General features: G+C 42.0%; 1 protein-coding gene across 2 annotated transcripts in view; it reads right to left on the reverse strand.

Moving 5' to 3' along the window:
* The window catches only part of LOC6493456 (junctional adhesion molecule A), a 93,488-nt gene that overhangs the window by 33,724 nt on the left and 32,712 nt on the right, over nucleotides 1–27,052 (reverse strand). For both annotated transcript variants that reach the window (XM_001957750.3, XM_014908898.2), the window contains exon 3: nucleotides 2,457–2,704. In XM_001957750.3, the coding sequence (XP_001957786.2) occupies nucleotides 2,457–2,704 (248 nt within the window). The remainder of the gene's footprint in view (nucleotides 1–2,456; nucleotides 2,705–27,052) is intronic.

Consider the following 27,052-nt stretch of genomic DNA (forward strand, 5'->3'; position numbering starts at 1 on the left):
ACTGCCACAACGATGCGTGCGTGCGTTTAATTATACGAAATGTTGTTGCATACTTTCGAGGGCCGCTTCCAACAATAGCGCCTCCATAAGGACTCGGTACTGGTGTTCCTGCTGTTTTTTTTTTTTTTTGGATTTGCGTGGGAATAGAGAGTATCGCAGGGTAAAGGGTTCATGTATGTTAGATTCCCCGTGCAGCAACCAGGACGAAAGTGCATAAAAGTGAGAAAAACATGGCGTTCGCACTTTTGACAACTCTCGCAGCGACAACGCTGCCATTAAACAAACATTTTACGCAACAAATTAAAGCGTAATTAACAAGTGCACGCTGTGTTGCATGCGGTGCCGTAATGGAGAATCCTTTACAGGACCCCTTGCCATCAGACCCCGCCCATATTAGCAGAAACGCCTCCTCAATATGAACAGGAAGAAAACTAGCTATCCAATTTGTACAATCTATAATGTATGTTTCTTTTAGTGTTTTCTGACAAAAAAAGGGACATATTATGTTTTAAATCTTAACTATAGAGACACAGGAATATACAAGCTTTAAAATTATAAAAAAATATACTAAGATGACACTTCAATAAAGCCACAAAGAAAAACTATTTTTTCTCAGTGTCCGAACATCAGTAACAGCAAAAGCAGCAACACAACAACTCGACATTCCGCTTCAAGTTGCAAGTCCAGCCCAGTTGCTGGAGCCACTGAGCCATCAGGGCCAGGGGCGGGGTCGGTGGCGGTGGTGATGCCAAGTGGGTGCAGCAGGATGCCCTGCTGTGGTGCGGCGGTGCAACTTTTCGGGTTCGTGCAACTCGGACTGAGAGCCAAGTGCTGTTGACGCGTGCGGCGAGAGCAATTTCATGAAATTGTTTAAATAATTTCGCGCTCAAATGCAATTGAAAGTGCTGGGCGAAAGCTGAGCGGGGGGCGTGGCATGGCTAGATGGGGGGAGTGGTTCAAAAAGGCGCGCCCACTTGAGGTTGTACAGTTGATGTATATGTGTGTGTTAGTTCCTCCATGCCATGTGTGTGTGTGTTTGAGCTTGGACTGGCACTCGTTTCTCTTTTGTTTGGCAAGAAATTAAAAGTTGCGCCTGCAAACGGCATCCTGCAACGCCATCCGCATCCGATTCGCATCTCCATGCCACACCATGCCATTCCATTCTCATTCTAGTTCTCCCTTCTAGCGGCATCCACTTCCTGGTGGTGCATTTGTGTCAAGTACTCGCGAGCGTGTTGAAAGTTTGTTGGTTTTTGGCATTTGAGCCTCGGGTTTTTCACACTGAAAACTGGCTGGAGGATCCCAGTAGCGAGCATCTGTATGCAAATTTGAGGAATGGGATAATCACTCCTTAGGGGGCCCAGGACGTGTGGCGGCCTCATTAATCGCTTCTTTGCCCCTTGTGCCGCCTAATTATTCATGAACCTATCTGTCGGGCATATTAAAAAATTTTCAGCCGACCCGGCTTCCGTCTCCTGTCACTTTTGACAATTATACATTTCATTAAACACATTTAAAGGGTGTGGCAGCTGGGGTCTCCATTCCTAATTAAATTCTACAAAATGCTAACAAAACGTTTCTACACCGAAAATAAAATTAAAACTTTTCAGCAAGAACTAAGAATGTGCCAATAATTTAATGGAAAAAAGCATTAAAGTGTTTCCAAAAACTTAAGTCCTATAATTAAAAGTTTTGAAATACTTTTCCCTCAGTGCCGGCACATGTTTTCCATATTTGGAAATATATTTTTGAATTTTTATGCTGTCTGTTTGTGACAGCAGGATGCTCCGAAGATTAAGCTGAAGGAGCAGCAGGTTGCCTACGGCCGACCTTTGCCCTTCGACCCGAAAATAAAAACCGGGAAAGGGAGCAATTAAAGCAGATAAACAAAGGAAACAATTGCAAAACAACAACAGCAGCCAAGAGGAGGAAACAAAAATAAAAAACACAAAAAATGGAGGAAAAAAAGAGAAGAAATTGCTAAATTTCCCGAAGACAAAAAACAACTTAGTGCCAAACTTGAAAGTCGCTTCACCACAAAGCCAAACAAAAGCGGTCGGGGGGACTACAGAACTAATTAAAAATTTCATCGTCATGCTAGGGGAATTACATTTTTGGTCTATGCGACCATGTCGTCGGCCAGGTTAGGAAATCAGCAAAGAAATCAAGCCACGGCAAGGCCGGAAAAATTAAAAATGAAAAAAAAGATTTCGCGCATGGAGCAGAAGCAAAAGTTGGAAGAAACTTTAATGGTAAGGCTAGTCAATGTCGTCACGCACGACAACAAAGTTTTTGACACGAGTTCGCTGTTAACCCCAGCAGCTTTCCCCAAAGAACATTTTCCCTCCCAACGCACTAAAAGAAAAATTTTGTTAGAGCTGAAATCATACGGAAAAATCCATGCCTGAAAGACACTTAATTCTTGAAGTGCAGACTCTGTGAGCCTAAAAACTCACCGTTTTGTTGGCCAAATTGCGCACACGGCAGCTCAGGTAGGCCGACTTGCCCATTAGGGCGGTGACATTGCGCGGAGTCGAGGGATCGAAGTAAGGCTCCATCCACTTGGGGTGCGTGTAGGCGGCGGTGGGCGTGGTGGGCTGGAAGAGGGCCGCCTGCCCCGCCGACTGTGACTGTGTGGTTGTCAGTAGCTCGTCCAGCGAATTGTATCCCTCGATGGGTCCTTGCACACCGGCATTTGTCATGTCTGCAACGAGGAGAGCACAATGCCGAGGCGAGAAATGAAATTTTCGATTCGGTTTGGTGGGTAAAAAGTCAAAAACTGCTGCAAATAGACACCTAGACACCTAAAGCCCCGACACATGCATATATGCAAATTTTAGAGTGAGATGGGGATCGGGTTGGGTATATGGCAAGAGAACCTTTTATCTTTGTGCAGCTCACCGCAAAAATATTAAAAACCCAAAGTGCAGCTGTTGGCAAGAAATTTATGTGGCGTGCAAAATGACATTTACATTCATTCATCCACCCACTGCGGTGCTTTTTCACCCAGAACTCCTCAACACTCCTCTCCGATACAGTGGATGTCATTGGGTCCATTACATTCGGGACCCGCTCATTTAAAGTGCCCCGAGCCGAACTGCTCTGTGTCCTGTGGTCGAAGGTGGGCGCCTTTAACATTCAATTTGAACAATGTCCGAAGGGGCTTCTCGGCAAATGCATTTTTAAAGTCGTACATCCTGTGGGGCTACAGTGGAACTGTGTTTTGGTCCTCACATCTTTCAGTTTGAAATGAAGCAGAGTTCAGAGACAATTTTGTCCCTAAATATTCTTTGTTCCATTAGTATGAGACATGAGAAATTTGTGAATTATGCTTCTGTGTTTTAAATCAAAAACTTTTGTGGCACTGTGCACTGAGGAAATGAATCTGCAACTGGGTCCTGTGGCTCTTGCTCTTAGTTAGGAACTTGGCAAGGAAAGTGGCAAGGGCTGTGGCTGTGTGAGGGGGTAACCTTCAAGCGACTGAAGTGTTTGCGGTTGGCAAGAACAAGTGCACACACAAACACCCTATCCCACCCGCCCCACACTAACACAGACGCGCATAGCTGGTGGAATTGTGTCACTGCTCACACACACAAAAGCACATATGGCAACCGCAAGGATTCCCTGCGCCTTTCTCCTTCTTTATTTTTTTGCACCCGGCCAACCCTTTTCACTGTCGAGCTCATGGTTATGCAAAATATTTGCACTCAAATCATATTTCAAGGATTAAAACTTGCATTCATTCGAAAACTGTTTTTCCACATGCACGCCCCTCAACTTCGGCTTCATTAAACAAAAGGCTGCTATTGCTGCTGAGGCTGATGCTGCAGCTGGAAAATCCCCCATTTTCATCCTGAAAGTGAACAAAAAAGGGGCGTGGCCGTAAGCTCAATATGCTTAATGCGGAAAATTTTGAGTGAATGCAAATGTGAATGTAAATGTGGCATTTAATTTAAACGGTTCTCCTGCAATTGGCATTTACTGGAAACAGCAGCATCCACCACTGTCACCACTCAGCCAGCCGTCTGTCTGGCTGGCTGGCAGGATACTGTAGCATCCTCTCACTAGAAAGGACATTTACGCATTTGTAGCTGCTCAACTTAGTGGTTTGCCAAATGCACTCAAGTTAATGTTGCTTTCCTACCGAGAATCCACCCACAAGACGATGTAAACAACTTTTGGGTTTAATTATAATGCGAAACCCCATTCTTGAACACGTTCGAGTGTGCAATTGACACATTTCCAATTTAAATTTCAACACAATGAGTAACTAAACTCAAAATATTTCATAAAATTTTGATTAAGTTTTGATTAAGCTGTTGAAACAATTCATGCTATTCCCACATCAAAATTATTTTATTCAATGGGTTTTAAAAGCATCACCCAACAATTTTTCAATAAAACATGACATGGAATGTAAACATAGTTTATGTTTTCGTTGCTGAAGTTAAATCGAACTAAAAGTTTCACATAATTCCAAACAAAAGTATAAACAATTTTGATGGCGAATGTATCGTATTCATTTACTTTTATTTACCTATTAGTTTTGAATGGATTATGAAAATATTTTGTTCCAAAGTAGCAGAGCTCTGAGTTTATTGGAAGTATTTGTTTTACAAATAATAGTATTAAATGATAAATATTTGAAAGCTTTATATTTTTTATTGAAAACTTCTTATTTTTTCATCCCCATTAAAGCAACCTGTGCTGGTAGAAAAGGACAACGAGGAGTTTTAAAAGTGGATTCGATTGCCGACACCGAATGCGACTCATTTGTGGGTCCTGGGAATCCTGCATGTGTGGAAGAGGGTGCGAATCACTTGCCTTTTTTTTACCCTCCTCTGCGAGGCGGAGCCTCCTTCCCAATCATTACGTGGGCTAGGGCCGTTCCCTTCCCTTTTATTCCCAACCCTAGCACCACACACAACCCTGCGGCACACTCCATTCCACACAATGACTTTGCATATTTGCCCTTAATTTTCGACAACGTTGACGAGCCGCGTGGAGCAATTAAGAAAACTTTTGCAATTTTCACGCTTTTGTTTCGCATTTTTTCCAGCTTCGCCCATTTTGTCTTTCCATGCCGCCCCACCAGCTGGCTTTTCCGAGGAGCCGAGTCACAGGGATATACGTAAAAAGGACCTGCACAGGTCCTGAAAGTCGGCTGAAATGATGCGTAATGTGCAACACTTTGAACCGGTGGCTCAATGAATTTTAGCCAACACCACCCCGGCTAATTGTCTGCTTATGTCGGTTTTCTGTTTCGAGGAAGCCGGTTGCCTCCACCCCGACACACTTAATTGTGTTTAATGGCATTGAATTTCATAGTAAATATCGTTACATTTCTTTGCCTTCTTCCTGAGCTCAGTAATTAAAAATCAACATTGGCCGGGAATCGAGTTACTTCTAGCCTCACTCGCTCTCTAAGCCATCGGGCTTCTTCGGGCCACATAAAGTGGGTAAAATGTATAGAAAAAAGAATATATTTTCCCACATAATCATCTATAGTTTTGTTGATATACCTTTGGGCAATATTTTTGCATATCTTTTTTTACAGTGTAAGAGCCTTTTTAACTGCTTTATCGCACCACTCATTTGAGATGACGAGGGCAATCGGACGGGGACTGAACGTGGCCTGCCAGCCGGGCCGTGAGTAATGATGCCTTCTGACATTGTCTAAGCGATTTAATGCGTGGAATCGTGAGTTGGCTAGAAATCAAATAGACATCGCCGATGCTTGGCCCTCGAATATGCACGCGGCCACCACTCAGCCACCCAATTGAACCACCGAACCACTCAGCCACTCAGTCACTCATTTATTTATGTCGGGCACGGTGCAATGGAGGCTTTTGTGGCGCCTTTGGATCTCCTGGCCATCATCGCCTGCGGCTGGGCGTCTTAATTAAGCTTAAATGATGCTGCAAAATTTATTTCATCCCGCACTCTGCACAGTTCCACATCTCTCCCATCTCGAAAAAAGGGAGATTGAGGTGGAGATGGAGATGGAGGTGTGTCTTCTATACCGCCTGCCGTCGTGCATATAAATTATCCACGCAAATTACATGGAACGAAAATTGAAATTGTGTGCCCTGTGTATGTCTGAGGTGGGCGTGGCAATCGTGGCAGCCCCTTGAAAAAGCTGTCATATCTGCGGCACTGCTTCTTTTCCTTCACACATAATAATTTTGAGTGCTGTTCATTAATTAGCGTCAATCGGGAGCAGCTTAATTGCTCACATGATTTCACCCGAGGAGAAGTTATGAAGGAAAAATTAAGGCAATCGAATGGGAACATAATGAAAGGTTGCTTACCCAACTTATAAAAGAATATATGTGCGAGGTGACCTCATTAATTGGTTATTGAAAATTTATGAGTGCACTAATTGCACATATTTGTCATGGCATTCTCGTTAAATTTATCTTTTAAGACTTAAGAAGAGTTTGACAAAAATATTTTAAATAAAACTACTAAAAAACTTCAACATACATAGTTGAATAAGAATCCTTTACAAGTTTCACGAAGCGCCTGCCCGGAAAAGTATGCTATGAAAAATATATGTGGCCTGCCGCCAAAGGAAATAGTTCGTATATGAAGAATTTTGAATGGTTCAACTTAATTTGTTTCCAGAGAAACGCAGTGTACACAGGAGACACTCATCCCAGCTGTCTGGGGCAATTTAAGGGTTTACCATCCGGCCGGTTACGCCTTTGTCTCCGGTTATCTCCAGCCCTGATTGACAACATTTTTGTTCTGGCTTGTTTGTCTTTGCATAGCCACTTCGTATGACAAAACATGCGATACGACACGACAACAGGACCAGGCCAACAACTCGTATATACAGCCATTTACTCACCGGCTTAGACACAAGCATAATTCTTGTTATGAAATATTCGTAAAATTCATACAAAGCACAAGCAAATGGCATGTGAGTAAGTTAAAAGAAGCATGTGTGTACGGGAGTGTGTGTATATACTGGTACACAGCTATATGGCCATGTTTTTGGGCATTGAAAGGCGAAAGCATAAAGTGAAGTTTATACAAGAAGTTGGCCGGGATGTGTCCTGGCCCGCTTGCTGCTCTTGCTGCTCCTGCTGCTGTGGCTGTGTCTGGAGCTGGCATGGCTTATCACCTCTGGCAGGGGCTGGAGCTTATAATGAAGCATTGTTTGCCGCTCAAAGTTTGGCAAGAGTGAAAACCAACAACATACCGAGAACAATAAAAACAAAAACACCGAAAACTGAAGCTCAAGTAGCAGCATTCTCGTGGCATTCACAAAAACGACCACCCTGGCTGAAACGGAGCCTGGGCAGATATTAAAACAATATTTGTCGGGACTAAAGTTGAACGCATAAACCCATGCAACTACTAACACAGAACGCAAAACACAATCTCAGCTAACTTGACAAGACACTGAGAAAAATCAGTGTTATATTACTGAGAATTTGTGCCATTCAAATATTTTATAGAATTTTTTTATAGAGTTTATTGTCTGTTTATTTTATGCTTTATAACTTGGAATCTTAAATAACAAAACAATGTACTTAATTTTTTCGCCTGCAACATTTGCACATAAATTCAAAGTCTCTGGCCTAGTTAGGTCTCGGTTTGGGCCAACAATTTGCCTGCCGAGTCCTTGATTAGAGCCTGCCCATTGTCGTCTGTTATTGTTTGGCATTTTCAACTAGTCTCGATTTTATTAATGATCATCATAGATTTTCCAATCAGAATGTGTAATGCCTTTCCGCCTTAATGGCGGTCGCCTGGCCACGCCCTCTATCCCTTTTCAGGGGCGTTCGTGTGTGCTTGGTATGTGTGTGTGTGTGTGTGTAAGTGTGTCCTGGTAAAAGGAATCTATTCAATGACTTGGAAAAGGGTCAGCTATGGCCTTGGGCCCAAGATTTTGAGGGCCTTTAAAAAAAGGCAGGCTGCCGGTCACAATGTCACTGGGCCATGGATTTGGCCATTCTGTTGTAGAATTTTAATTGCGTGTGTTAATTTTTGGGTTCGTTCATTCAATTTAAATTTATGGTCTTCCGCTCCGCACTGACAGCCGGCAATTTAAGGCGCAATTTATTGACGTGGCTTTGGGAGAGGCCCGGGCAAATGCGGCTCCGTCTCCGATTGGCCAGGTGTTGTGCGGTTTTTGCATAATGCATGCAACTTAATCAATCAGCAGCTGGGAACAAGGAGCCTCCTGATGAATGTCGGTTAAGAATTCCTTGCCGGAATATCCGGCTGCCACTTTTTTCCTTTAGAGCCCGAGCTGCAGCCACAGGGAAACCACAATGTAGACATTTTAATTGAAGATATGGCTGTGACATGTCACAATACATCCTACCCTCGTTGTTCTTTTAGGCCAAATGGGATGAAAGCCCATGGATGTATATTTACAGTTGGCGCCAAACCGCAAAAGGCCAACTGGATTGCAGTTGCAATTGCTGTTGCTGCCGTCGCAATAAAATATTAAATTCAAATGAAAACACAATAGATTTGCTCAGTCTTTGGGGTTGTTGTTTCTTTTATCGTTGCATCCACTGATATATTTAACCCACAGACACAAACACACTGCCATAGTGGGACTATGTGACATCTAAATGTTGCTACTAAACTCCACCGCTCCGATGACTCGCCAACATTTTGGGGCTGAAAAGTGCATGCCCCTTTTCGCATATTTTATGCCACTGTGAGGCGGCACAGCTGCTACTGGCAACCGCATGGCAAAGTGCAAACAAACATGTAATAAATCATTTTTAAATAATTCAAAATCTGGCAGGCCGACTGGCAGGCAGGCAGGCATTCAGGCAAGAGCAACAAAACACATTTTGGAATCAATGTGCCGGCTAAAGTCGAACCAAAAGCTCCTCTAGCTGAGGGCGTTAAAAAACATTATAAAAAGTGTCGCCGCTTTTTCTGCTTTCTGGTCTTTGGGCTGGGAGTAATGGCTCAGCAAAAGCTCCACTTTTGGCCATCACGAATTCGATGGCAGATCCACAAAACGTGCTGCCAGCGCACTAGAGGATTGGGGCTTTAAGAACTCCTCCTTTTTTTGCTTTTTGATGCTTGCTTTTTTGCCCTTCCGCCAGCTATTCCATATGCATGTGGCTTAGAGAGGCAATAGGTGGCTGGGTGGTTGGTTAACTTGTTTGCCGTACGCGTATGGCCTGCAAGTTCCACTCACTGCTCTGGCTTCAAGTTTGATTGAGTGCCCCTCTGGTTGATGGCCGCATTTCGAATTGAGTTAAAACGTAGCAAATGACTTAAAAGTGCCAACTATGGCATGCTTAGCCATGTCTCCTATCATGTCTGTCTGTCCATCAAACAATCTCTATCAGACACACACGAGGAGCAGTGCTGCCAGGTGCCAGGAAACCACAAGGAACATCAAGGCTTCTAGCTAGGATAAAGGATTAAAGTTAACCAAAAAATGTAGATCATGTTACAGATATCAAAATCGTTATATCCTTTTTAGTAAAATGACAGTTCACCCAGTATTATGTTTCTATTTTAAATATTTTAGTAATTGGAAATAGGATATAATAATTCAATAAAACCCTCAAAAAAGGATCTAATAATCTGCCTAGTTTCAAGTTTCCCAAACAAAAACTTGTTGGCTAGAAAAAAGCCAAAGAAAAAAGACATATCTGAAGATGAGATATCCGCACGATGACGTAGAAAGGACGAAACCAGGATCTGTGCAGTGACAGTTATTCACTTACATAGTGGCACTTAGTTATAGACCGATGGAAGGACGAGCAGGAACGTGCACAATCATTGCGTCAGTCACGTTTTGAATTGAAGAAATTCATCAGACAATTTCTACTGCGACACAAGAGAAATTCCTTCATCTGCAGCTCCAACAACGCATCCCTTTCGTCCTTTATGGATGACGACGGGCTGGTCCCGTCTTAAGTTCGTTGCCAGCAATTTGTATTCCGTTGAGTGGGTTTACCTCAAAGAAAGACTAACAGACTAACAGTAAAAAAATGGCTGCCGCACATACACGAATTGATTGAATTAAATTGGGATTTTTATGCGTGCATGATTGCATTGATGAGCAGCTTTCTCCTTTTCCCAGCTATCCTGGCAGCCATCCTGCCAGTTAGCCAGTCAGCCACACCCACAAAAAACTTTCACTCTGCTGGCTTCGAATGTTTTATTGTTTGAAATTTTCAATTTATAGTGGCTGTCGTTTTGTTTTTGTGCTCATTTGATGCTCCTTTTGTTTATTGCGTGAAGTGCATTGAAATGACAGCATTTAACAATTTTATGGCTTTGCACAGCTCGTTGTTGCCAGCAAATTGAATAGTTTCAATAATTTACGATGGCTTTTTCTGCATTTTTATAACTTATGATTATGTGGGGAAAAGAGCACTAATAAAAACAATGTTGCAAAATGATTTATTTAAATGGCAGCTGAGAAACATTTTTTCTTTTCAGTTTTTTTGTTTGCAAATTAAATATATGTCCTAAACATTTGAAGGAACATGGACCTGCTCGTGTTTGCCTTCTCTAATGCCTTGTTAATTTTCTACTTGACTGAATTTAACTGGTCAGGTGCAGTTCATTATCCTGCTCCACTGCTCCTTGTTTTGCCAAAGAGGTCCTGGGCCAATTTTTTTCTACCACCAGCTGATAAGTCAGCGCCGAAAAAGGCAAGGACCTGTCTGATAATATTTTAACAGTAATTCAATTGACGTCAGGTGCAGCGGGCTCCCAGGAGTCCTCAACAAAGAAAATAAAAGTCCACAATGCAGGGGTAATTACAAGTCAGGCCACGGTTTTCAGTGGGAGTTGATTTATGCACTGAGAGAAAATTTGAATTAAGGAAAGGGATATTAAAAGAATCGGTGTATGCCCTTCTCTAATAAAAGCTAAAGATTTCAGTTAAATGTGAAATATAAGAAATATTTTATTTAAAATTATCTCTCCCTGTATTTCAGTAGCCTGTCCCTCCGAAAAGGATCTGATACCTTTTAGCTGGCGTAGTCCATCGCCATCGATGACGGGCAGCAGCTGCCTGTGCCTGGCACGCGCTGCAGCCGGAATCCTAGAGGCAAAAATCCTGGAGGCAGTCTCCACTCGGGAACAAGCATTCAGAAGCACGGCACCTGGAGCATGTGTGTGCATTCCCACTGAAAGCGACTGCCGGGCCAAAATCACGGCGAACATGAACCGAAGTTTAATGGCAGGACTACCAGGAAGGATAAGCCCAAAGATTGGCAGGAGCAGAGGGGTATCGGCTCCCAGAAGACTTGCCATTTAACTGGCTGGCTGACTGGGCGAACTGAGTCTCACGGGAGTCTCTGAATGAAATACACTTTTTGCTGCCTTATTTTGCTTTGTTTTTCTGGCTGTTTGCTCACATTTTTCGTCACCTGACTTCGTGCAGTGTTACCTACTCCTGTTCCTGGTCCTGTTCCTGGTCTTGGTCCTGGTCCTAAAGCCCATTTCCCTCTTCTTTCCCTTAACATTCAACGTGTTGTGTTATAAATTTCGAAAGTACACACACGTGCTTATGTACGAGCTTTTTTGTGTTTACCGTCGTACGAGATAGGGCCTCCTGGATCCTTTTTTCCATGGGGTAACCATACCCAGCTCCTGTTCCGGATCCTGCTACTGATGCTGGTGCTGACTATGGCCGAGGGTCTCTCTCGGGGGCAACTCAAAGTGGAAATGTTTGCCTTATTAGTACATTCAGCAGTAAAAATGTGTTAATCTATAAACGTGTGCGCTTCGCAGCTCACTGCTCACTGCCCAGAAGGGTATAAAAATAGCTACACTGAAAATAAAACATTGTGGCTTTACAATTTATTCTCTACTTAAAGTGAACAAAGACTTTTAATAGATTTTATTATTTTTCGTGAATTGTAAAACATTTATTTATTAAATATTCCTAGATCTATCTAGAAGAAAAGCTTAGTGTTAGAATAATGACTGTAAACTCTATAATTTTCCTTTTATCTCTGTTATTTGTTTTATTTTTTGCTATTATTTATTTTCCGCCGTGCCTCTGCATTATTTTACATTGCCCCACGGGACTAGGCAGCCAGATTTCGGTGCTGCTCGCAGTTCTTTAATGAATTTATCGCGTGTTGGGACCACGTTTCACATACGGCCCCGTGTGCCGTTTTGGCATGCGGCAAGTACAAGGACACGCAGCAACTACTCTACTTGATACCTTCGCCACCTTGCCCCCCCTTCCACATTTTCTACTTTGCAAGCTAGTACTACTGCCTGTTATCCGGTAGCTGCTGTTTCATTAAAACTATGTGCTTTTAATGTTTACTGCCTGGCTGGGCACACGGAGATGTCTGTGTGTCAGACAAGACAGGTGCCATGACCAAAACTGCCGGCGATGATGACCCTGCTGATGATGATAATAATGATGTTGCACTGTACTGGCGGCTTCCACTTTGAGCCTGCCATGTAAAACATTAAAATTTGACAGCTTTTAATGGGACGAGAGATATAGAGGTTGGTTGGTTGGGAGTTGGGGAGCTGGAGAGCTTGGGAATATATATACGTATACCGAGTCGAAAACATGCCACAGATGGCGGAATATTTCAGCGCTCGCTGCTGATGACGGCCTTTAATCGCTGCCTGCATAACTGATTACTGGCCGAGCCAGCTGCTCCTTGCAGCATGTTATCGCTCGAACTCGGAAATAAATCATCCTGCAACAAGAAAGCAGGAATGCCACTTGGCGTGCATCCAAAAAAACAAGGGCCGGGGGCAACGGCTCCAATGGCTCTCTGGCACTTTGGCAGGCGAATTATTGTTTTCCAATTAATAAATGTCAATTACGCTCGAGGCGACAAAAACAAGGTCAGCGCCCAGGCGGCAGCACAAGCACTGCCATTAATATGAGGCAAGTTTATGCGATTAGTTGATTCACGAAAACTGATAGCAGATTATAGGAACTATCTGTGAGTTTGAAGAGACAAAGAAGTCCAAGAACATCATGTTTGATTGATTTTCGTATAATATTCAAGCCAAAAAAGAAACGTCGGATCTACTGGTATTGAAAATATTTATCCGAATCTGTAAATCGATTGTATACCTATATTTTTTTTTAAATCAAATACCCGTTCCTGAATTTATTAACCAAAAGGATTATGGATAGGTGACAACTTTTATAGCCCGAAAGCAAATGAATTATTTCCAAAAACTGGCTTTATTCATGAATCTCCGATCTACAATGTGTGTATTTATCGCATAAACCAAAACGCATACTGTGGTAGCTACTGTGTTACAGTGGCTGCAATATGTTTTGTACACTTTTCCAAAAATAGATGGAAACGGTGCTTGGGGGCTTTTGGGGGGCTTCTGCTGCTGCTGCTGCTGTCATCTTAAATAAACGACATGGCTGCCAGGGGCTTAGCCCGAAGAGCAGCAATGCCACTTGCAGTCCAACAAGCCACCCAATGCATTGAGAGAAATGATTATTTTATTAGTATTTGTTTCTATAATTTGGCAGATAACTGAAGAGTTCAAAGGTGGATAATTTAGTTCAAAGTCCTTTATCATTGATTATAATTATGGCATATATTATTTTTGTTCAGTGCAACTCTCCCTATATGTGTCAAGCGGCGCCTCTTGCAATGAAGCATAATGGACGCTGTAATGGCCAAACGTGCGTGTGTCTGTGCTTGTGTCTCTGGCTGTGTGTGCGTGGCAGGATGCACAAGAATGTTTGGGAGTGTGTGTGCGTAAGGCTGCAGCATATGTAAATGCAATTTGTAACATTTTTGCTCAGTTTTATGAATTGACAATGATTTCATTTTCGGTTTGTTTGACAGCCAACACTGCTGGCACGGAACGGATGCGCTCTAGTGTGAGTGTGTAAACTTATACGACTGACTGTGCCAAGAAATTGTGTATTTTTATTTACTTTATGGCAGCTGCAACCCTTTGGCCACACATCTCCACCTCTCCCCCAGCCACAGTCTCCTCCCTTCACCTCTTTTTGGCCATAATTGCATTCTCACATTTTTGCCTGGGCTTGGCTTGGCTTTGATTACTGTTCGGATTCGGATTCGTGTTGCAATTGCGATTGCACTTGTTGTAATTGCAATTTACGTTTGTATTTGTGACATGGCCACGAAGGGGATAAGGGGACACTGGCTGGGGGTAGCACTTTTCTTGTGCTTTTAACGCTGGCTTTGGATTTGGATTTGGTTTACGGTTTACGGTTTTCGGTTTACGGTGCTGGGAGGCAAGCGGATGGCTCCTTGAACATTTCCGACTTAAATTATCACCAACTATGAGCCGGCAGCTGGAAATTTGCGAGAATTTGTGGTGTTGTGCAAACTTTTGTGCGAATCCAAAAGGAGTCGAGGTGGCGAGGATCCTAGTTGGGGGTGTGCTAGTGCTGGTGCCTGCGAAGGATGAAATCCTGCACGTAGCCACAGCAGCTGCATATGCGGCGCACATACATAAGGATTTGGCCTGACTTTGTTCGGTTTTCGTTTCGAGGATTTTTCCAGTTTTTTTGGGAAGTCCTTCCTCCCTCCACTCCCGCTCTCCCTCTGCAACTGTTATGCAATCACACTAATGCGCAGTTTGTGGCCAAAACACACAAACACACACAAAAACCAGATACAGCCAGGTACAACTGACAGCGGACAACGACCTCCTGATTCATAGACACCTTAGAGCCAGAAAACACGAGAGCTTTTTATTAACGCTAACCACACAGCAGCAGCAGCAGCAACAGCTACAAGGACCAGCCAACATCAACCAGCCGGGTAACCTCGATGACCGCTAACAAGAACAGACCGGACCACGTTGCGTATGCGCAACGGCGTGCAGGTTTATTATCCTCTCGCAAAATAATTAATGACAATAAAACATTGCGGCGCTCCCAAGGTACAAAATATAAAAGTTTGCAGCATTTATTCATAGAAGTCTGGCGGGAAAGTTCAACGAGCTGACTGGGTTTCATGATAAATTTTAGAATTATATTTTTTTCGAAATAAATTAAAAAACGCTCTGGAGGGAAAACTGCATAATTAAGCTCCGGCAAATGTCCTGTGATTGCCTTGGGGCTTTGTTCACATATTTTCTTTCAATTATGCGCAATTTGCCTGTTGAGTAAATAAATCTTGGCCATTGGCTTGGCCAGTGGAGCGGATAGTTACCAAAAACTTTCACCAACGACAACACACTCGCCTTTTATTTTTCGGCTTTTTTCATATGCATATGCCACAATATATAGCACTATGAGTGTGGCACACAGATGACGTCCGTATAGCCTGTTAAATCATCATGAAATTTTTAAAACCTGCACACACTTCATTGGCCATGGCTGGCTATGAGTGGGGGTACTGGTTACTGGGTGCTTTAAAATGCATGAAACTGTTCTCGACCATGGCAAACAAATGCTGCAACCTTAATGGCTCCACCTCCGCCACTCCAGGACACTCCTTTGGACTAAAGGCGTAAGTTATATGCACATTAATTTGCCCGGGCAGCAGCCAGGAGCATTTGTCTTGCCATACGTTAGTTGGGGGCCAGGACACCCTCGAACAGGAGTTCTTGCCAAAGTGAAGCTTTTGCAGAGAAAGAAAAATATGGCTTAACATTTCTTTAATCTGGTATATTATGGAGTTTATTTATTAGAAATATTTCTATAAAGATGAGAAACCCAATTATCTTTTCTATAATGTATTTTTGTATGTTATTTCAAGTAACACGCTTTCTTGTTCTCCCCAGATGGCAAGTTATTTTTAACTGACATTTTTCTGTCTGTGGAGATTGGCTGAAAATGGGAAATGGAAAATGGTGGGAGACATTTGCTAGGATGTCGCTGGTTGGCTGGCTGGTCGTCCTTCTGTCGTCTATCGTCTGGTAGTTGTCGGTTGTCCCCTGTCGCCATTACGCGCACGCACAATGGCGCTAATAAATTAAAAACGAAAGCTAATTTCTGTAATTGCGCACACAACGAGTCAACAGCCACACCAGCAAAAAGCAGAAAGGTTCCTACTGTGTACTGCCTGCTGCCCTCCACACTCCACCGTAATGACGGCAAAATGTCATTGTCAATTGGGGTTAGAAGATTCTGGTACTTAAGACTCTGAGATTTACGCACTATTGCCGTTGTGCTCCATTTGACATGAAGCATTTTTCACCACCACTCCCCTGAGACCCTCTTTTGGCACTGATTTTTCCAGTAATTAAATTGTATTATAGGGCAATGGCTTTTATACACTTTTCCCCTCCTAGTTGGAAGTAACTTATATGTAATTAGCTGCATATTTTATGAAAATGCCGTCTTAAAAGTAGCAGTTGCCGGGGAGTTTGAAAGGGATTCGTTAGTGAGTTCGTGAGCTCTCTTTTATATAAAATATATTACAAAATGTGACATATAGTTTCCCTTTAACCTTTTTACCTTTGCCATGTCAAATCTACTTCTTCCTTAGAAGCAGTTATATATTTGTTGTTTTTTTATTCAGGATACAAAATGTGAAGAAATAATACAAAATAAAAGTCACATTTCCACTTCATGCATAAATATTTGAATAAACTAAAATACAAACAATTTTATTGAGTTATTAGGAAAATCCGAAACATTTATTGCAACTTTCAGAGACAGCCGGAAAGTGAAAAATAAAAGGCAACCTGAGAGACTTGCCAATGGCTAATCCTCATTGTATTTCCAATTTAAATCCAATTTGGCTTTGTTTTCGGCCGGAAATAAATTGTATTTGTTTGCCATTAAGCGGGCGTAGTCTTTTATGTGATTTGACATCTGTTAAAACGCATTTAAATCCATTTATTCGGCTTGCCAAACTTTTATGTTCGGCAACAATTGAATTTAAAGTTGATCCCGCACCGAGTTATGTTCAAGCCGACCTAATTCTCCGATTTCATTCGATTAGCAGCCAGACAATAGTACGCATTTGGATGCATTTAAGGCCAATCAGAAATAATTTACCCGTGCACCCAAGGACTCTCCAAGGCATCCCATTATCCTGGCAAACATCTAGCAAACGGCGAACAGCTGTCAGACGCCATAACAGGAGCAATTTGCAGCACGTGTAATCGCCGCTTAATCAAGATGCATGACCGGATCGTGGAGCGTGGAGCTAATTGCAAGGATAACACGGCAAACACAAGGACTCGCCCGGCTCTGTACCGGCTCTGCATCTGAGTTATGAACTTGTAATTGAATACTCTAATTATTTACAATTGTAATGCTGGCAGGAAAACCAGAACTGCACAAGTCAGTGGTATTTATGGCTTTCGAATACGAATTACGAGTATTTTGGTGCAACTAGTGCCGAAAAGGAAATTGTAGCCACTGGACTGGTAAGGAATTTACTGCAGCCCAGTGGCACTTGCACAATGAACAAAATTGTATTATATCCGAGGAGAATTCGGTTTATCTTTGAAGTGATTTGCCAAGATTTTGCCCATCCTCTCGCCGCCTCGTAAAACTCGCTCTATCTAAATGCTAAAAATTAAGCATATAAATCTGCTCATTTCACGCTGTTTTGAGGCTCGAGGCAGCTCGTTAACTAGGGACCTCCTCCCCCAGCACCTTGTTGCACAACCGCAAAGAGGCAAATCCAAAAACGTGGCAAGCCAGAACGGACCAGTTATCTTGGAGACCTAAGACCGGAGACCGGAGGCCGAAGGCAAGTTGTAAATATATAGTACACAGCAGTAGACCTAGGCATCGCCAAAGAAAACTAATATTCATTAAATATTTGAGCAGCGGCGGGTAGCTGACTGGCATTTCACGTTCGAGTGCTTCCAGGAAATTTATTTGCAACATTAATATCAGCAAATTGCAGAACTGTTTGTATACAATATTTAGTTGATGTACTGACGCCTTCCCTTCGCTTTCTCCCAGCCCACCGCAACCCAAAATATGCAATTGCAAATGCATTAAATTAAGTTGTAAAATATGCGAAACCCGTTCGCAAGTATTTCAATTCGGGGCATATCCTGAGGCGGATACGGATGCAGATGCATATACAGATATAGATGCGGCGATGATTTTTGAGTTACCTGCGGAATGTGCATTTTCCATGAATGCACTCTGCGGAATTACATAGAAAAGTATGGACCGGAAGCAAGGGGGTCACACGGCGAAAAAAAAAGCCTTGAGTGTGGTTCCAGACTCTAGAATAGAGTATAGTACAGCCTCCAATATCCAATAATATCGAACAGTGTAGGTTAACAAATCCATAGGCGTTTCATATTTGAATTTTCCTGCCTTGCGGCAACAATTTGATTTGAATGCGTAATCGAAACGTATTGTGAGGACGTATCGCAGGTGATATGAAAACCGCACAAAATACCTGCAGAAATCGGGATACGGAAATCGGGAAATTTGCTGACAACGCGAACGCACGACTGATGCGGCATGGTGTGGCATGGCATGGCATAGCATAGCATGGCGTGGCAAATATTTTTGCCGCGATTTGCGAACGTGCAAGAATAATCGTTTGAAATTCAATTGATGACATGATTTGGCAGGCGGGAACAGGTGATGGCAATAGGGGCGTGCTTCTGGAAAACGTGGGTTTTTCATCAATCTTAGTGGAAATTGCAATTTTGTGGCATCTCATCCTATTCCATCGCATTGCCTGTTCGAGTGTGAATGCATAAGTGAGTATATGGAGCCGATGTTGGAAAAATACGGAGGAAAAAAATACCCGGACAAAAACAAGATGCATCAGCAACAGTAAAAGGATACGGGCTGTGGTCGTCATTGGGTCTTCTTGTTCGATGGAAAAACAAAAACAGGTTGCCGCAAAAGTTTTCCATCGTCATTGTATTTTAGAGTCATCGAGCATCTTTGGCCAGTTGCAGCACAGATGGTGGGGAATTTTAAATGCTTTTTGGAGAGGTGGTAATAAAAAAAGGAGTCGAATGTGGGATTATGTGTATATGTCTCTAAAATCTAGAAAGAAAAAAATCACAAAAACTTATGCTCAAATAGTCAGATGTGTAGGAATGACAGTTACATATTTAATCATAAAATAATTCAATAAAATTTATACTAAGCCCTCTTCAAATTTCTATGGCAGCCTCTCTATAAATCCTCTATCCATCATAACCAGACTACCCTGCACTGAGATAAAAAATAGTATAGCCAAAGGCACTAAAAGAAGAAGAGAAAAAAATAATGGCAGAGGAGAATTCTGAAAAAATCGACATTCAAAAATGAAGCGGAACGTGAGACGACTGCCTGTCATACACCCACCATCAAAATCGCCACCTGTACGTATACGTAACGTATGTGTGGCCGGGTGCGTGTGTGCATGAATTGAAATTGTTGTTGTTGAAAGCATTTGCATGTCACTCGTTTGCATTGTGCGCACCTGTATTGGCGTTGTCAACGCGCTCGCGAACCTCCTGCCACCGCCACCGCCACCGCCCCGTCGTGGCCCACCCAGTCCCTAGCATATATATCCCTCGATATCCACCTTTGAACAATTTCAACTGGCACATATTTAATGGCGGCTTTCTATATGCATGTGGATGGAAGCAAAAAAAAAAAAAGGAGTGCCGGAGACGCAGGACATCCAGAGCGACCATTGTTGTGGCCCAAAAGACGATGTGAAAATGAATTGCCAATGGTCTGGGAGAGGGGGAACAGAGGGCAGCGTAACATATTGCGCATACGCCATGGGGGCCGAGTGGCAGCCATTAAAGGAAGCGATTGATCCGGGACTGAAGGCGGCTAACTGGCAAACCGGCAACTGAAAACCCAGCAACTGAAAACTTGTATAAGGAAAAACTTAACCAACCAAAAAGCGAACAGATGTGCCATCCGCCTTCCCGAGCGGAAGGTAAACATAACAGTTTCCTCTCCGATCATCCTCGTCCTCGTCCTTATAATGCCATAAAATAAAATATGAACAAAGGTAAGACAATATGGCAAACGTTCGCAAGTCAAACACTTTTAAAAGCTCTGGGCGGGCAAAGTTCAAGTTGCTGCAGCTCACAATTTGCACATTGCATACGATTTGCATGCCACATCATCCGAAAAAGGTGCACCCTGCTGTTCCTGCTGCTGCCAGAAAATCACAAGCATATTACGAAGCCAACGAACTGGGCCAAAAACAAAAGGCAACTCAACGCTTTTCGGCAACTTTTAAATATGTAAATAAGCAACAAAAGTTGCCAGTTATGGCAGAGTGAACAAAACACCGACTCAGAGTTGACTCGTCTTGACTCTCATGCTTACCGAGCGTTACACAAGTCAACTTAAACTTAACCAAAGGCTTTCAGTTCCAAAAATTCCAAAGAGAGAGAAAAGAGGGAAAAAGTAGGGAAAGAAATTAGTTTAATTTGGAAAGATGAGAGAGGAATGAGGCGACGGAAAGATGTGCTAATCAAGGAATGATTACATTTTCCTGAGCAGAATGACAAGTGGAACTAAATGCCGTTTTTAAAGCGAATAACTAGAAAGCTCTGCAGAAAAATAATTTCTCTCAAGCTGAGTTGGCAATTAATAGGATTGAATATTTTATTTATTCCTAATTGAAGAACTTTAAGACTTTTGAACTAAAAGATATCCAAAGGAAAAATTGGCCATTATACTATTTTAAAGTTTAAAAGTAAATTGGCTATTAAATCAAATTTTATAAAATCTTCTGCATTTCAGATATCTTATAATTGAATATATTTTAAAAGCGGTTCGGCATTAAAGGCATTTAATCCCAGGGTAGACAACCCTTCATCCCCTGACAATTATGAAGAAAATGAAATTTTCGCAATCATTTCTCAGGCCTCTGTTTAAATTTACTTTTGCGAGAAGTTTCTAGTTGGAAAGAATATCCAGCTGGGAGGTAGAATTTTCTGGCTGTCACAAAGCAAATGCAGCCATCGCGAGTTCAAATTAATTAAGAGCATGTCTGAGCCGCCTGCGACAGGACTCGTCATCGCCATGGCTCCGATTCCGCCAGCCAGGACTCTGTTTCATTTCCATTCCCGGCTCTTCATGTTTGCGCCTTGCTGGTTTCACGATTCGGTTTTTGCATTTGGTCCTCGCAAATCGCGAACGCACAAAGACAAAGCCTTCAACACATGTCGGATGTCAAAGCAAATTAGAAAGCACACTTTAGGCCCCGGTCTTGTCTAAGCTAAGCTGCCTTTTTCCCTTTCTGGGACTCAACAAAGTTCATCATCCAAGAGGATTGGGCTAAGCAGACTTTAAAAATTCGCTTATAAAGCTTAAAGAATTATTTAATCTTCCAATAAAGGTTCAGTCTCAAGTCTGGTCATTCTTTTCTTCGATTTAATTTTCATAGAAGTGTTTACCTATAAAGAACAAACCAACCCATATAGTACATATTTTTTTGTTGACCCCAAAAAACGAGGCGACCCCCATAATCTTGGGAAACCCAGAGGACATTGGATTTATTCGACTTTTAAAATTTTGGCAGGACCATAAAAAATTGTCGCGTCGCACATAATTTTTCAGTAGTTTGGCTGTTTATTTCGAATCGGTTTGGGCTTCGGATTCGGTTCGGCCGGGTATTGGACCCATCATTTGCGTGCTCTATCAGGGCGATCTTAAATGCAAATAAAGAGACCAAGCAAATTGTATTTATTTATCGCTTATTTTCTTGCCCTGGCCCAGAACACGAACCGAAAAAAGGGACAAATATTTGTCCAATGTCAGAGCGCCGCAAAGTATGCAAAACAGCTTTGACTAACACCTACACAGGACCCATTCTGTTGACACTATGGCCGTTAGTGTGCGAGTGCGTGGGTGCACACACTTATACAAGGACATGTTTGTATGAGGGTCATGATGACAATTGTGCAGAAAGCATTTTACTGGCCGCAGTCGTAGTCGCAGTCGAGTCGAGATGGCCAAACAAAGTGGAAAACCAAAAGAAAAATTGCTCAACAACATCGGACTACAATAAATGTTGTCGACAAATCCAAATCTTATCAACTACACTGGCAGTTTGTTGTTCTTTTTTTGTCCAGGAGCGGTCCCTTTTTCTTTTCAATTCGCAGCCATGTGGCCCAGGTTGTGAAGGGATATCGGACTGAGCTTTGGTTTCATTTCGCATTCAGTTGGTTTTCCCGCCTAATAGGAATGATACCAGGGTATCAGCCATACTAAGCCTCGACTGAGCCAGGACTTTCGTTGGTTCGTCTATTATGCATGTCGGAACAAAAGCAAAGGCCTCTTCTTTGCACCGGACATGCATGCATCACAACTGCCTCTTAGTCAGTCACTCACTCAAGAGACACTCTAAGAAAATGTATTACTTTTGATTTAAGAAATGTATTATTTGTGTGATTTTTTTAATATCAAAAAACTAAGCTTGAGACTTAGGTTTAAAGGATATTTGAGGGAAGAATATTTTAAATAATTGTTTTCAGTGCACCTCACTCATTCATTTGCACATTTATATGTCCTGTATGTGAGGCATTTTCATAGAATTGCGTTTTCTTTCGTTCGTTTGCCTTGGTCCCGCTTTTGGGATATTTACGCTCCATTGTTTGTCGCTCAGGCGGAAGCATAAAATTGTTTGCTAGATAAGAGAGCGAGATAGTTGGAGGACGAGGAAACAAGACAGAGACATCATCGGCTAAAATGCTTTCCCCTCCTCTGTTGTAGTCCTTGTCCCAAGCCCTTTGCCTTGCCGTCCTTCTGCCAACTTTTTGCAATGTTGAATATTGTATTATCCTTGCTTGGAAACTTATTTTTATTGTGCCTTCGAGGATGACTGTGCTGGATAATCACGTTCGAATTGTTGCACAATTCGTGCCACAAGGACGAAAGTTCCCGTCCGGCTAATCGGACTACGATTGCCTTGAGCTGGTGACGCGATCACCGCAGGACCTAAATCGTTTTGGGAAAACTTTAAACTTGTTGTTCAGCCTGGAATTTTCTTTATATATCTACACTTTTTTTTGTAAAATTTTTTGGGTGTTCTTGTAACTGTCAGCGGTCTCTGTCGCCGTCGCGTCTGGTAGTGTGGCACTTTCAAATTTATGGTTCATTGAATCCACATGAAAAACAGCCAGACAGCAGCTAAATGGAAAAACCAAAAATAAGAATTGAATTTATTCCAGCGTCCTAGACAACAACAGAGGCATCAGCCCTGCTGGGAATAGCAAGTGGCATTCTGGGAATTTCTCAACTTATTTTCAGTTTCAAACGACACATAATATAAATATATGTATATGTATGAAAAATAAGAAATAGTATCAAAAGCAACAATCAGCACAGACGACTGCAAGCTAACATAAACATTTCCATAGCCACTCAGTTGCAATTGCAACTGGAAACCTCATCTACGTCCTGTCGACAGAAAGAGTCCTAGGAAAAATCATTAAGGTAAGGAAAATAAATTCTCAAAGGAAACTGATGATAAAAAGGAGGACGTATCAGAATACTAACTGAAAGTGAATGACAAATCAAGCTCAATCTGTCAGAAAAAAGTTCAAATTAAGGTTAAACGGATTTAAATTAAATAAAATTGAAAGTTTCATATTTTATTTATATAGTTTATAAAACAAGAAATGTCCTGTAATAGGGCGTTTTATCCATTTAAGGATAACCATTTATATTAATCCTGCCATACCTGCTTTAAAAATTTGAATTGTATTCAAAAGCAAACAACTTTTAGCCATAATTTTAAGCGGAAAAACTTATTCTTGGCCAAGATGCACCTTCCATCGTCTGCCATTAGTGGGAATGCATTGTCTGCGAGTGTTGGCCAAAAAAAGAAGTAGAAAACGGCTAGGAGGGCAAAGGACTTTTTGGTTCAAAGGACCCTGCCGCCACTGTCGACTCAGTTCATTTCACACTGTTGACTTCTGTTGACTTGGCAGCGATTTTTCCGGCACACTGTGAGGCGCTGTCGGAAAATTGTTACTCCGTCCGAGATGTTTTGCTATCAATTTGAAAGGACCTCCGCCATAAATAACTCAAACGAAGCAGCAACGCTGATTCCGGCTCAAAGTCCAGTTGTAGCCGCTTAAAAGGTTTTCATTTCGGGAAATTGTATTTGTGCCTCTGCGAGCTCGTTACTTATTTATTTGCTTTCTGAGAGTTGGCATTCGCGTTTTCTAAATTTCCACTTTCTTTAGGCCCTGCCCCCAGGACACGACTTCTCCTTTCCTGTGAGTCTGCAGGTGCTGCAGACCAATTACAATTACAATCAGCAGAACGAAAGAAATTTCATTATATTCGCAATTTTGTGTCGAATCCAAGGCCAAGAGTAAGCCAAACAAAAACAATAAACATTTTTTGAGGTCCTCCAGAGTGTCTATTTTTATTAAATAGAATAACGCTGAAGTCGGGCTTCTAATTTAATTCCTGAATATAATTCCAGGTGTAGAAACTCAATTGAAAATGCCGCGGGCACCATAAAACATAATTTATATTTTCTCTCCCATGTGTCTACTTAAATTTATTTTTTGACAATTTTATTTTGGCCTGGTGGTTGCCTGGTGGGTTGCAAGATGCCTAAGGCGTTTTTGCCAAAAAGCCATGGCACGTTCGATTTAAATGCCAAGCTCAGGGCTAGAAAGAAACACTGTCGAAGAATCATAATGAATTCAATTCAAAATGGAATTTGCAATGGGTACCTTTTGCTGAAGAATTCCTCTCAATTTTTCTACTGAATCGTGCGTAACTTTTCTGCTTTATTGCCAGAAGTTTTAGACTCTGGGGCAAGTTTATCAAGTGCCCGGCAACGGAAACAACAACAGAAGCACAACAGCACTCGACATCAAAATTAATAAAGCGAAACTTTATTTGCAACTGCAAATTAAGTAACTAACTCGGCCAAAGCATTATGGCCAAATTACTTTTTATGAGTTCATTTCCTTTTCAATACGAAAATCCGCCACAAAAACGTCGAAATCCAGGCGAAACCGAAAAGTCGGTGGGATATTGGAAATAAGAGGGAATGAGCCAGCAGTCGGCGCAGCAACACAAAAAAATACATATATATAGGGAAAGAAAAAATGGCAAAAAATGTTTGCCATTTTCTCGCAAATAAAAAGCCACTCACTTCAATGAATCGACAAAACTTGAGCCAAAGCGGCCAACACAACTCAGCAAATGTTGGCTGAATGGATGATGGATCTATACAGTGGAATGATTTTGGACATAAACTCTTTACTAAAAACTAGTAATATAAAATTAACAAATGATTTTGATGCAAGGGAATCACTTGAAAGTTTTTGGACTATAAATAATAAACAAGTCTTAAACTTTATGGGTGTCTAACGCTTTACCAATAAAACTGAAACTATTGATGATCAAATGACTAGATTTTAATCCTTACACTTGTTTAATTTCAATAGTTGGTAACGATATTGTTATAAGGAAAATTGCATAGCATTATAAAATAAGAAATTTCATGGGGTATACATCCCACATACAAAAAAAGGGAACAGTCTTTATTTAACTTCGTAGGTCTTTTCTCAAAAAAAAAGAATACCATACTACCTATACTAGAATACTAAGTGGAATACTATATTATACCTTATTATTTTCTTTCATGCTTTTTTATTATAAAAATTAATGTACTCATTTTTAAACATTATCTAATAAAGAGGCTTATCAGATCCACTGTACCGCGGGGCTGGCTTATTGGGTGGCACAATGGTCAGCAAAATGCGGTCTCCCGGCTGTCAAGTACCTGATGATGTTTAGCTAAGCGTCCGGCGTACGTTACGTTGAGTGGTTGCGTCAGCCGTAGCCATGCACCCATACTGGCACCCTTAGCTCTCTGGGCCAGGACCCGCCAATGATGAAATTACAACATTAGCAAACTAATCGCAGCCACTTTAGATGCCAGCAACGTTTTTCAGGGCTTTTCAGGGGCGAAGAACAAGAAGGTGCTTCGTCAGGTGGGTAGTGGCCAGTGGCCAGTGTGCGGTAGATGGTGGACGGTGAGTGGGTGTATCCTTGTGGGTGTGGCGGCAATATAAATATCCGTCCCAGCAGCGAAAAGCAGGGCGAATGAAAAACAAACACCAACAAAGTTGGGAATCGTGTTTCAGCTTTTTTTTTTTGACTCGTTTCGTTTCATTCCGTTGGAAAATAAAGCAATTTCAAGAGCGCTGGCCGGCATCGAATGAAATTAAATAAAATGAAATTCATCAATAAATGGCGTGAGTATATGTATGGCCAGAATGGACGGTGGCTGGCCAGGTATGCCATAAATAGGCCATGACTCAGTGGGCCACATCATTGAATGTTTTTAGTTGCGGAAATTGTTTGTATTGCCGCGGAAATTCCTCATTTAATAGGTCTAAATGAGAGGTTTCGTCCTTCATCCTTCAGTCCCCCCAAAAACTCTCAAACCACCAAGCCCGGCCATCGAAAGTTCAATGAATAAATTCTCAATTGTTGCCTGGATGCTCCTATTGAAGGGAATTCCTGTGAATCCTCTGTCGAGGAATCCGCACAAGTGGTGCGCGTGTGCCGGCGTGTAAAGTGCTCTCCTGGGAGAGGTCTTCCTGGCCGAAGCAACTCCTGGCGGTGTTTGCCTCACGTAGCTCCCACCTCCCCGAAGAAATTGGCGAAGAAATGCGAGCATGTGTAATCACTGCTCATCAGGTTTACACTGGGGAAAAACACGTACATCAATCTATGTTTTTATTAAGGGAATTGATTAGGTTTTTATGCCTTATTTTTAGAACACTCCTGGGAGGCAGTGTCCTTCCACAGATGATTAGGTTTTTTGTAGATAAAGTTAGAGCTTTCACACGATGGCTTGGCTTAAAACTAACTAGATTTAAGATTTCAGAATAAAAGTATTTATATAAATAAAAGTAGCCTAATCACTAACTATAAAGTTTACACTTTTTCGAGTACGTTATTGAACAAATTGATTAGGGATTTAATGTCCTTTTTACATCTCTCGAGATATGTACCAGGAAGCATCTTTGTTTTTATGTGGCCCAACCTTTTCGGTGTCTGCTTTTTTTTAAGGACACTAACTGGGCGATCAACAGGACCCGACCGTTATGTTTAATTGCTGCTCACCGTAAAGTTTGCTCTATAAACATTTTAACTAGGCCTATAAACTGACTAATAGACGCCATCAAG

The sequence above is a fragment of the Drosophila ananassae genome, chromosome 2R, assembly GCF_017639315.1.
Source record: "Drosophila ananassae strain 14024-0371.13 chromosome 2R, ASM1763931v2, whole genome shotgun sequence".
NCBI lineage: Eukaryota > Metazoa > Arthropoda > Insecta > Diptera > Drosophilidae > Drosophila > Drosophila ananassae.